This window comes from Macaca thibetana, chromosome 20, assembly GCF_024542745.1.
Source record: "Macaca thibetana thibetana isolate TM-01 chromosome 20, ASM2454274v1, whole genome shotgun sequence".
Lineage (NCBI taxonomy): Eukaryota > Metazoa > Chordata > Mammalia > Primates > Cercopithecidae > Macaca > Macaca thibetana.
The window spans coordinates 17,587,183-17,599,188 of record NC_065597.1 but is presented as its reverse complement, the minus strand read 5'-3'; the positions used below and the strand labels follow the sequence as shown (position 1 = coordinate 17,599,188).

The 12,006-nt window shown below is 42.4% G+C and overlaps 1 protein-coding gene across 2 annotated transcripts in view; it reads left to right on the top strand.

Annotated features, from left to right (window-relative positions):
* The window catches only part of RFWD3 (ring finger and WD repeat domain 3), a 47,588-nt gene that overhangs the window by 12,127 nt on the left and 23,455 nt on the right, over positions 1–12,006 (top strand). For both annotated transcript variants that reach the window (XM_050772700.1, XM_050772701.1), the window contains 4 exons: positions 2,546–2,748; positions 5,903–5,973; positions 11,298–11,492; positions 11,580–11,671. In XM_050772700.1, coding sequence (XP_050628657.1) covers positions 2,546–2,748; positions 5,903–5,973; positions 11,298–11,492; positions 11,580–11,671 — 561 coding nt within the window. The remainder of the gene's footprint in view (positions 1–2,545; positions 2,749–5,902; positions 5,974–11,297; positions 11,493–11,579; positions 11,672–12,006) is intronic.

Below are 12,006 nucleotides of genomic sequence, written 5' to 3'. Positions count from 1 at the left end.
CTTGTAGCACTTAATTTTCTTCAGGAACTTTTCCTTTGCATTCACCACTTGGCTATTGGTGCAAAAGGCCTGGCTTCTGGCCTATCCCAGCTTTTGACATGCCTTCCTCACTAAGCTTAATCACTTTAGCTTAGTGATTTAAAGTAAGAGATGTGTGACTCTTCCCTTAATTGAACACTGAGGCCATTGTAGGGTTACTAATTGGCCTTATTTCAGTATTGTTTTGTCTCAGGGAATAGGGAAGCCCAAGGAGAGGGAGGGAGGGGAATGGCTGGTCGTTGGAGCAGTCAACATACACAACATTTACTGATTAAGTTCACCATCTTACATGGGTGTGATTCTTGCACATCAAACATGTGGAAATTAAATAACACACTCCTAAATAATCAAAAGAACAAACACAACCCAACACAGGCAGGCAGAATAAAATAATAAAGATTAGCATATAAATAAATAAAATAGAGAATAGAAAAATGAGAGAAAATGAACTAATGGAAAAGTTGGTTCTTCTAAAAGATCAACAAAATTGACAGACTTTTAGCTAGACCAACCAAGAAATAGAGAAGACTCAAAGTACTAAAATCAAGAATGAAGGAGAGGACATGACTACCAAATAGGAGGGGAAATGACTGCTTGTGGGTACAGGGTCCCTTTTAGGTGTAACAAAAATGTTTTGGCACAAGATAATGGTTATGATTATGATTACATAACCTTGTGGTTATGCTTAAAAAAAAAAAAAAAAAAAAAAAAAAAAACCGCACTGAATTGTACACTTTTAAATGGTAGATTTTGGAGTATATTAATTATATCTCAGTTTCCAAAAAAGAAAGCAACTTGATTGCTATTTCTCCTTTCGATTTATTGACATTTCTTTTTTTAAAAGGGCGAAAAATCTTCTGTCTATTGAGTTGGACACTAAGTAGTGTTTATTTTGTTCTAGTTAGCATTCGGTCATCTTTTTTTTTTTTTTTTTTTTTAAGTAGAGAGCCCTAATTCATCAATAAATTGCACCCAAACTATTAGAAATCAAAATTTTTCTGTGTAAGCAGGCCCCAACAGTTTTTCTGGGTAATAATCAATATTTTATTTAATGTCAATTATTAGAAGTTACAGTAGGTCGCCTGTCAGTAATACTTAGTAATTATTAGTGAGGTGGTATATTTTAAAGTTTAGAATGCCCTTTTGTTTTAAAATTTTTTTTTAATAGAGATGGTGTCTCACTTTGTTGGCTAGTCTGGTCTCAAACTTCTGGCCTCAAGCAATCCTCCTGCTTTGGCCTTCCAGGAGTGCGGGGATTACAGTCGTGAGCCACCACGGTCAGCTGTTTTTTTAATTTTTATTTTTTCTTCTTATTTTTTTTTGAAGATGGAGTCTCACTCTTGTACCCAGGCAGGAGTGCAGTAGCACAATCATAACTCACACACTGTGGCCTCAAACTCTCAGGCTCAGGTGATCCTCCTGCCTCAGCCTCCCAAGTTTTTTGGATGTCATTTTTCTGGGGTTTTTTTTTGTTTTGTTTTAAGACAAGTCTTGCTCTGACAACCAGGCTGGAGTATGGGCGCTGTCGTGGCTCACTGCAGCCTCAATCTCCCAGGCTCAAGCCATCCTCCCACCTTGGCCTCCCAAGTAGCTGGAACTATAGGAGCATACCACTATGCCTGGCTATAGTATAAAAAGTTTCATTAATTTGTCTGGGTGTGGTGGCTTACGCCTGTAATCCCAGCACTTTGGAAGGCCGAGGTGGGTGGATCATTTGAGGTCAGGAGTTCGAGACCAGCGTGGCCAACATGGTAAGACCCCATCTCTACTAAATATAAAGTTTCATTAATTCTGTGACATAAGTGGCCTCAAACTCCTCAGCTCAAGCTGGAGTATGCTTTGTTATTCCAGGAATCAGGGAAACTGAGGTACAGTAGTGGTTATTTTAAACTCAGCCAGCCAAGATAGATTTGGAGTATTAGATTTGGCCCCAGATCTTCTCATCATTCTAAGTTATTTTTTTTAATACCATATTACCATTTATGTTTTTTATCTTAAAACTAACATTATTTAAATTTTAAAAGAAAAATACTGTCCTACAATGAGAGGTGAAGAAATTATAGAAGCCAGACTCTGTACTGTACTCCAAAATACCTTGCTCTAGGTGGCTGCAATAGCAAAATCCCATGAGGCCATATTTGGGCAACAAAGCCCTTTTTCTTCTTGCTCACCTCCCTTTTCAGCTACCTAATACCAGCATACAGATTGCTGAGTTTCTCCTTTAAAGATACTGACAGTATGGCCAAGATAGCCAGTAAAATAGAATTGGCTTTTAACAGAAGGATCAAGCTCCTGTGTGGGCTAATGTAGCAGTGGTTGAGTGGTGAAAGATAATATCCAAGAGGCTAGTCTCCCCTTATCTGCTATTCCTGCTTCAGCTTTCAAAGGCAGCAGTTAATGGCTTGGAGATGGGTTGAAGTGATAGGATTTACTTCAAATCACTATAGATTGTTTTTGTGATGATAGTTCATTGTACTGTAATTCTGTTGTCTTTCTGTGTACACAGGTTGAGAGCACCATTGGATGCTTACTTTCAGGTGAGCAGGACCCAGCCTGACTTGCCAGCTGCCACTTATGATTCAGAGACTAGGAATCCTGTGTCTGAAGACTTGCAGGTGTCTAGTAGTACTGATTCTGACAGTGACAGCTCTGCAGAGTATGGAGGGGTTGTTGACCAGGCAGAGGAATCTGGAGCTGTCATTTTAGAAGGTCAGTATTTTACCAGGTTTGGACTCACAAGGCTAACATCCCTAAAGCTTAAACTTCAGAAGGCTAGAAACTAGATTTGTGCTTTGACACTTTCCCTTTTCTCCCCTAAGTGTTGTGGATTCCTGTTTTGTAGAGCCTTCACTGGCCATAATTATATAGAGAGGATTTGATGTGACTTACAGCTTAATGTAATTTGTGACCCAGTGAGTCAGTCACTTTTTAATGGCATTTTATATTCTCTTTCACTTTTTTAGACATCTGAGAAAGTAAATTCTTTTTCTTTTTTTTTTTTTTTTAATTTTTTGAGGCAAGTTCTGGCTCTGTCCCCCCAATGACAACTGGAGTGCAGCAACAACAATCTCACCTTACTGCAACCTCCACTTCTTGGGCTCAAGCCATCCTCCCACCTCAGCCTCCCCACTAACTAGGACTACAGGCACACACCACCACACCTGGCTAATTTTTTAAATTTTTTTGTAGAGACAGGGTTTTTCCATGTTCCCCCAGCTGGTCGTAAACTCCTGAGCTCAAGAGATCCACCTGCCTCAGCCTCCCAAAGTGCTGGGATTACAGACATGAGCCACTGCACCCGGCCTAGATTCTTTATTTAAAAGTTTTGTAAATTCAGCACCCTGTCTAGGCTAACACTTTGGAGTCCTAGTATAATGTTATGTGTTATGCAAGTGGAACTTTATTTAACAGTCGTAGGCAGAGACCCCTAAAGTAGATGTCCTGCTTATGTTAAAAAAGTTCTGATCCCCAGAGGGTGCTCATTCAGTATATTTTCCTACTGAAAGAATATTCTTGGATTATGAATTGAAATATAATAAATCAATGAAAATCTTTAAGTTCATATTTATATAATTTTCCAAAACCTCATTTATCACTATGATAAGTTAGAACCCCAACTAATTACTCCAAAAACTAGTAAATAAAGGGTCAGGAATATATTAATATTTTGCCTTCCTGTATAAACTGTATTTCGGACAACCAGATAGTTGATGAAGGGGGTTTTTTTGTTGTTTTTTATTCACAGCTCACTGTAGCCTTGACCTCCCAGGCTAAAGTGATCCTCAGCCACCTGAGTAGCTAGGACTACATGTGTGTGCCACCACACCTGGCTAATTTTTTTTGTAGCTATGAGGTCTCCCTATGTTGTCCAGGCTTGAAGGTTTGTTTTGTTTTTGTTTTTGTTTTTGTTTTTGTTTGCGACGGAGTCTCGCTCTGTCTCGCAGGCTGGAGTGCAGTGGTGCGATCTCCGCTCACTGCAAACTCTGTTGCCTCCCGGGTTCACGCCGTTCTCCTGCCTCAGCGTCCTGAGAAACTGGGACTACAGGCGCCCGCCACCATGCCCGGCTAATTTTTTTGTATTTTTAGTAGAGATGGGGTTTCACCGTGTTCGCCAGGATGGTCTTGATCTCCTGACCTCGTGATCCGCCCACCTTGGACTTCCAAAGTGCTGGGATTACAGGTGTAAGCCACCGCGCCCGGCTGAAGGTTTTTTTAATAGAAAAATTTCAGCTAATTGCAGCAGGAACGATAGAAAAGTCATCATTTTGTGACTCCTAATGAAATTATATGTCTAGGCAAAGATCATCAGTGGATCCTAAAACCATTAGGTTGCGGGGTTGATGGGATTCTTTTTAATACAAGGACCAGGATGATACCACCTGAACCCGTTGGTCAATCTTAGCATCTCAAAAAAATAGGATAGCAAGACCATATGTGCCTCTTAATATGCTGCAATCAGAAATACTCATGCCACTTAGGAATACTGTACACACACACACACACACACCAGTCCCCCACCCCCCATGCCAAAAAAAAAAAAAACCCTGAATCTGCTCAAGACTCTTTTCTAACAACCAGTTTGCATAGTTTGTAGAAAAAGGGGTGGAGGAACAAGATAATACCTCAGAGATGTAATCATTTAAATTAAAAATGTAGAACAGTCTACAAATGGAACATCTTTCTAGACCTGAATGTATATGGAAATTTAACATATTGTGAAGAGAATATCTCAAATCCGTGTGGACAATTTTTAATGTTTTATATAACAGCAAACCAACATAGTTTATGATTCCACTTACGTAAAATGTCCAGAAAAGGCAGATCTACAGAGACAATATTAGTGGTTGCCTGGGGCTGCAGGTGCAAATGTGAAGTGACTCTAAATGGGCATAAAGGATCTTTGTGGGCTGATAGAAATATTTTAAATTGGGTTATGGTGATGGTTGCACAATGCTCAATTTATTGTATATAAAAGTTAAACAATTTCATGAAGAAGCAATCAGCCAAATCCAGGTTGTGCAGGACTTTTCATAAGACAAATGACCTGACAAATGAATGACAGAGGGGAAAAAATGGATGTGGGGGAATTGTAATAAAATGAAAAAGACTTAAGAGACATCACAAGCTCATCATGGAGACCTTTTTTGGATTCTGATTGCAATAAATCTGTAGAGAGCAGCTTTAAAACTATCGGGAAATTTTTTGGGAGGCTGGGGCGGGCGGATCACAAGGTCAGGAGATCGAGACCATCGTGGCTAACATGGTGAAACCCCGTCTCTACTAAAAATACAAAAAATTAGCTGGGCCTGGCAGCGTGCATCTGTAGTCCCAGCTACTCAGGAGGCTGAGGCAGGAGAAAACTGTTAGGAAATTTTGAATATGAACCGGATGCCTGGGTATTCAGTGGTATTGGAGGATTATTGTTAATATTGTTAGGTATAATAATTACACAGTGTTCATATCAAAAAAGAAAAAAAATTCTTGTCAGTGTTGCAGAAGTTTTTGCAAGTATAATGACATTTTAAGGTTTGTTAAGGATTCCAACCAAAAGAAAATAATGGAATGGGGGCTTAGGTGGAACAAGATTGGCAAAATATTGATTATTTTTTAAATTGAGTGATGGGTACTTGTGGCTTAACTGTACTTTTCTGTCTACTTTTATGTATGTTTGAGAATATTCAAACTAAATTTTTAAAAGTAAATTCACTGATGGACCTGGGGAAATTGTTATCCCTTTTGCAGGAACACTGTCAATTAGAAATGGGAAACTAGTGAGTCAGGCTCTCTCCTGCTAGCTTCTAATACCTGACATATCTTACTTTGTATTTTACCTATCCTATCATTTCTGGAAATGACTTGGCAGAGCAACTAGCAGGTGTCTCAGCAGAACAAGAAGTTACATGTATCGATGGAGGCAAGACCCTCCTCAAACAGGTAATATGAACATCATTTTATTTTTATTTTATTTTATTTTTTTAGAGACTAGGTCTCACTCTCACCTAGTCTAGAGTGCAGTGATGCAATCATAACTCCCTGTAGCTTCAAACTCCTGGACTCAAGGGATCCTCCCACTTCAGCCTCCTGAATAGCTAGAACTACAGGTAATGCCACCACACTCGGCTAAATTTTTTGTTTTTTGTAGACAGAGTCTCACTATATTATCTAGCTGGTTTCGAACTCCTGGGCGCAAGGGATCGTCCTGCCTCAGCCTCCCAAACCATTGAGATTGTAGGCATGAGCCACCATGCCCAACCTGAATATCCTTTTTTTTTTTTTTTTTTTTTTTTTTTTTTTTGAGACGGACTCTCGCTCTGTTGCCCAGGGTGGAGTGCAGTGTTGCGATCTTGGCTCACCACAATCTCCACCTCCCGGGTTAAAGCAATTCTCCTACCTCAGCTTCCCGAGCAGCTGGGACTACAGGCAAGCGCCACCACGCCCAGCTAATTTTTGTATTTTAAGTGGAAATGGGGTTTCACCATAGTGGCCAGACTGGTCTTGAACTCCTGACCTCATGATCCACCCACCTCGGCCTCCCAAAGTGCTGGGATTACAGGTGTGAACCACCATGCCTGGCCTCTGAATATCCTTTTAAATAAAAGGTTTGGGGTTTTGGCCGGGCACAGTGGCTTACACTTGTAATCCCAGCACTTTGGGAGGCCGAGGCAGGCGGATCACCTGAAGTTGGGAGTTTGAGACCAGCCTGGCCAACATGGTGAAACTTGGTCTCTACCAAAAAGGTCGGGGGGGCTGCAGGTTAACATGGAAGCTTGCAGGCTTTGTAGGCAAGAGGTCCAGGTGTGGATCCTATCCCAGTTACTCATTGTTTGTGTAACTGCTGTCTCTTAGATTTAAAAATGGGTAGGGAGGAGTATTGAGAATAATCTGTCCTGTCTAGCCAACAAGGTTAAGTACCAGTTGAAAAAACAGACATAAATGTGCTTTATAAATTATTAAGCACATTCGCCAGGTGTAGTAGCATGCACCTGTAGTCTTAGCTACTTAGGGAGGCTGAGGCAGGATTGCTTGATCCTGGAAGGTCAAGGCTTCAGTGAGCCATGATGACAACACTGCACTCCAGGGCAGCAGAGTAGGACCCTGTCTCAATAAAAAAATTAAAAAAAACTATCAGGCAGAATATGTTTAGTAAGTGATAATTTTTATTTTTAAAAATAATGGGCTGGGCGCGGTGGCTCATGCCTATAATCCCACACTGTGGGAGGCCGAGGCGGGCAAATCACCTGAGGTCAGGAGTTCAAGACCAGCCTGGCCAACATGGTGAAACCCCATCTCTACTAAAAATATAAAACTTAGCTGGGTGTGATGGCACGCACCTATAATCGCAGCTACTCAAGGAGGCTGAGATAGGAGAATCGCTTGAACCTGGGAAGCAGAGGTTGCAGTGAGCCCAGATCGCGCCACTGAGCTCCACCTTGGGAGACCGAGCAATACTTTGGCTCAAAAAATAATAATAATAATAATAATCTTGGCTGGGCGCAGTGGCTCACACCTGTAATCCCAGCACTGTGGGAAGCCAAAGTGGGTACATCACCTGAGGACAGGAGTTTGAGACCAGCCTGGCCAACATGGTGAAACCCCATCTCTACTAAATACAAAAAGTAGCCGGATATGGTGGCGTGTGCCTGTAGTCCCAGCTAGTCGGGAAGGTGAGACAGGAGAATCGCTTGAATCCGGGAGGCAGAGGTTGCGTTGAGCGGAGTTCATGCCACTGCACTCCAGCCTGGGTAACAGAGCGAGACTCCATCTCAAAAAAAAAATAAAATACCACCTATACATCATTGTCCTCAGTATGATTTATTTACATCTGCTGTGAATTTTGCCAATCTCAAAACATCATTTATCTACATTTTGCATATTTCTATATGCTCTTTCTGTTTTTATTTGAGTCTGGCTCATTTTTCCCAGCTTCTTGCATCTTGGAGAGCTTTCTGTTATCAGTACATAAAATTGAATCTTTTTTTTTTTTTTTTTTGAGACGGAGTCTCGCTCTGTTGCCCAGGCTGGACTGCAGCGACGTGATCTCGGCTCACTGCAAGCTCTGCCTCCTGGGTTCGTGCCATTCTCCTGCCTCAGCCTCCTGTAGCTGGGACTACAGGTGCCCGCTACCACGCCCGGCTAATTTTTTGTTTTTTATTTTTTTAAGTAGAGATGGGGTTTCACAGTGTTAGCCAGGATGGTCTTGATTTCCTGACTTCGTGATCTGCCCGCCTCGGCCTCCCAAAGTGCTGGGATTACAGGCATGAGCCACCATGCCTAGCCTAATCTTGTTCTTATTAATAGATACATGGCATTCCGTCATACAAATACATTTTGAATTAATTTTTTCTTTTTTTTTTTTGAAACGGAGTCTCGCTCTGTTGCCAGGCTGGAGTACAGTGGTGCAATCTCGGCTCACTGCAACCTCCGCCTCCCAAGTTCAGGTGATTCCCCTGCCTCAGCCTCCTGAGCAGCTGGCACTACAGGCACACACCGTCACACCCGGCTAATTTTTTTGTATTTTAGTAGAAATGGGGTTTCACCATGTCGGCCTGGATGGTCTCAATCTCCTGACCTCGTGATCTGCCTGCCTCGGCCTCCCAAAGTTCTGGGATTACAGGCATGAGCCACTGCGCCCAATGAATTAATTCTTTTCTTATCATATAAAGCATGGTTTGGTGTATGGTGGCACACGCCTGTGTTGTCTCAACTACTTTGGAGGGTAATAATACTTTTTTTCTTGATAGAAATCATGCTCCACTGAACTTTTTTGAGACAGGGTCTCATTCTGTCCCTTATGCTGGAGTGCAGTGGCACAATCATAACTCACTGCAGCCTCAGTATCCGTGGCTCAGGTGATGCTTCTACCTCAGCCTCCTGACTACTTGGGACTACAGTCATGTGCCACCACACATGGCTACTTTTTTAAATTTTTAACAGAGACAAGGTTTTGCTATGTTGTCCAGTCTGGTTTCAAACTCCTGAGCTGAAGCAATCCTCCTGCTTTGGCCTCCCAATGAGCTGGGACTATAGGCGTGAATTACCACACCTGGCCTGCTTGGAACAATCTTATATAATTATCTTAGAAAATAATTGAGCCGGGCGTGGTGGCTCAAGCCTGTAATCCCAGCACTTTGGGAGGCCGAGACGGGCGGATCACGAGGTCAGGAGATCGAGACCATCCTGGCTAATACGGTGAAACCCCGTCTCTACTAAAAAATACAAAAAAAAAAAAAAACTACCCGGGCGAGGTGGCGCACGCCTGTAGTCCCAACTACTCGGGAGGCTGAGGCAGGAGAATGGTATAAACCTGGGAGGCGGAGCTTGCAGTGAGCTGAGATCCGGCCACTGCACTCCAGCCTGGGCGACAGAGCAAGACTCCGTCTCACAAAAAAGAAAAAAAACGAAAATAATTGTGACTGACCATGTGTGGTCGCTCATGCCTGTAATCCCTGCACTTTGAGGGATGGATCATGATTGAGGTGGGTGGATCATGAGGTAGGAGATGGAGACTATCCTGGCTAACACTGTGAAACCCCGTCTCTACTAAAAATACAAAAAATCAGGTGTAGTGGCGGGCACCTGTAGTCCCAGCTACTCGGGAGGCTGAGGCAGGAGAATGGCGTGAACCCCGGAGGTGGAGCTTGCATTGAGCTGAGTTTGCGCCACTGCACTCCAGCCTGGGCGACAGAGTGAGACTGTGTCTCAAAAAAAAAAAAAGAAAATATTTGTGACTATGATCATGGGCTGCATAATAGTTCAGTCAACAACAGACCACATGTATGATGGTTGTCCCATTAGGTTATAATACCAGGTTGGGTGCAGTGGCTCACACTTGTAATCCCAGCCTTTGGGAGACCAAGGTGGTCGGATCACTTGAGGTCAGGAGTTCAAGACCAGCCTGGCCAATGTGGTGAAACCCTGTCCCTACTAAAAATACAAAAATTAACCAGGCGTGGTGGTTCGTGCCTATAATCCCAGCTATTTGGGAGGCTGAGGCAAGAGAATCACTTGAACCCAGGAGGCAGAGGTTATAGTTAGCCACGATCTTGCACCCCTGCACTCCAGCCTGGGCGACAAAACGAGACTCTGTCTTAAAAAAAAAAAAAAATACCATATTTTTATTGTGCCTTTTCTGTGTTTAGATACACAGATACCACTGTGCTACAGTTGCCTGCAGTATTTGGTACAGTAACATGCTGTACAGGTTTGTTGCCTAAGTATATAATAGTTGACACAGTCTAGGTTTGTTTAAGTACTTCTGGGATCATTCAATGACGAAATCGCCTAAAGATGCATTTCTCAGAATGTATTCCTGTTGTCAAGCAATGCATGACTGTATATCCATGAGATACCTCTAGCAGAGAGATTGCTATGCCAAAGGAAAGATATATGTGTTTTAATTTCCATGGATAATGCCAAATACTGCTCCAGAAATCTGTGCCGCTTTATATGTAAGGAAGCAGTATATAAGCATGTCCATTTCTCGTTTACCCTCAGCAGTTATTGGTGTCATCAGACGTTAATTTATACCAGTCTAATAGATGAAAAATGGTCTCTTTAATTTGCATTTCTTTAATTATAAGCAAACACTTATTGACCATTGTGTTTTCTTGTAAGCATTTGTATCCTTTCTTTGTTTTCTTTTTTTCCTCTGATACACATAAGCTAAATATTTTATAGCTGCTATTCTTTATATGATAGCTGCTTTTCTTCCTTTGAGTGAAGGAAAAAGTATCCAAGAATTTTATAAGATTAAAGAGTAGCATAGTTTTCATAGCTTATATTTTGCCACATTGCATCCTAGAAAGAATGACAAGTAATTCATAGGTGTTACAAGTTTTCTGTAGCCCTTTTAATTGTTTGTATCTCTTTTTTCTACTTTTGTTAACTTGTTAGTTGCACATCTTCTTCAAGATTGATTTTACAGGCCGGGCGCGGTGGCTCAAGCCTGTAATCCCAGCACTTTGGGAGGCCGAGACGGGCGGATCACGAGGTCGGGAGATCGAGACCATCCTGGCTAACACGGTGAAACCCCGTCTCTATTAAGAAATACAAAAAACTAGCCGGGCGAGGTGGCGGGCGCCTGTAGTCCCAGCTACTCAGGAGGCTGAGGCCGGAGAATGGCGTGAACTCGGGAGGCGGAGCTTGCAGTGAGCTGAGATCCAGCCACTGCACCCCAGCCTGGGTGACAGAGCGAAAAAAAAAAAAGAAGATTGATTTTACATTTTCTCTAATTTGAATATATTCTGGTTTCCATCTAGCCATCTCCCCAGAAGTCCGAGCCTCTGCTACCTTCTGCCTCTGTGGATGAGGAAGAAGGGGACACTTGTACAATATGTCTGGAACAGTGGACCAGTGCTGGAGACCACCGGCTCTCAGCATTACGCTGTGGTCATCTCTTTGGGTATAGTTGCATTTCCACGTGGCTCAAAGGACAAGTACGAAAATGTCCCCAGGTAAGGACCATAGGTAAGGACACATTAACATGTTAAGTCAGGCAGATTCCTAGAACCACTCTAATTATGTCCTATTGGGTTCTTTAGTGCAACAAGAAAGCCAGGCACAGTGACATTGTCGTCCTTTATGCCCGAACCCTGAGAGCTTTGGACACTAGTGAACAGGAGCGCATGAAAAGGTAGGTGGTGAGAGTATGCCTGACTGGAATGTTCCGTTTTGGTTCATTGTAGGCACATTTGAAAAACGAGGTATGAGTCACTCGTAGTGAGGTTTTACTTGACCTGTGACTTGGGATCTCTGGGGATCATTGACAGTATGTTTTAACGCTGTTATTTATAATTCATGTCTGATCATCTTCTTAAGGAAGTCTGCATCGTTGGCCTTACATAGAGCATTAAACACAAGGATCTGGCACATTACTTAACTGTTGCCATTTTTGCTTCTCATATCCCTGAGCCCCCCACAGCAGTTCTCCATACAGAAGACTCATAAGTGAAGCTTTGCACATGCTGT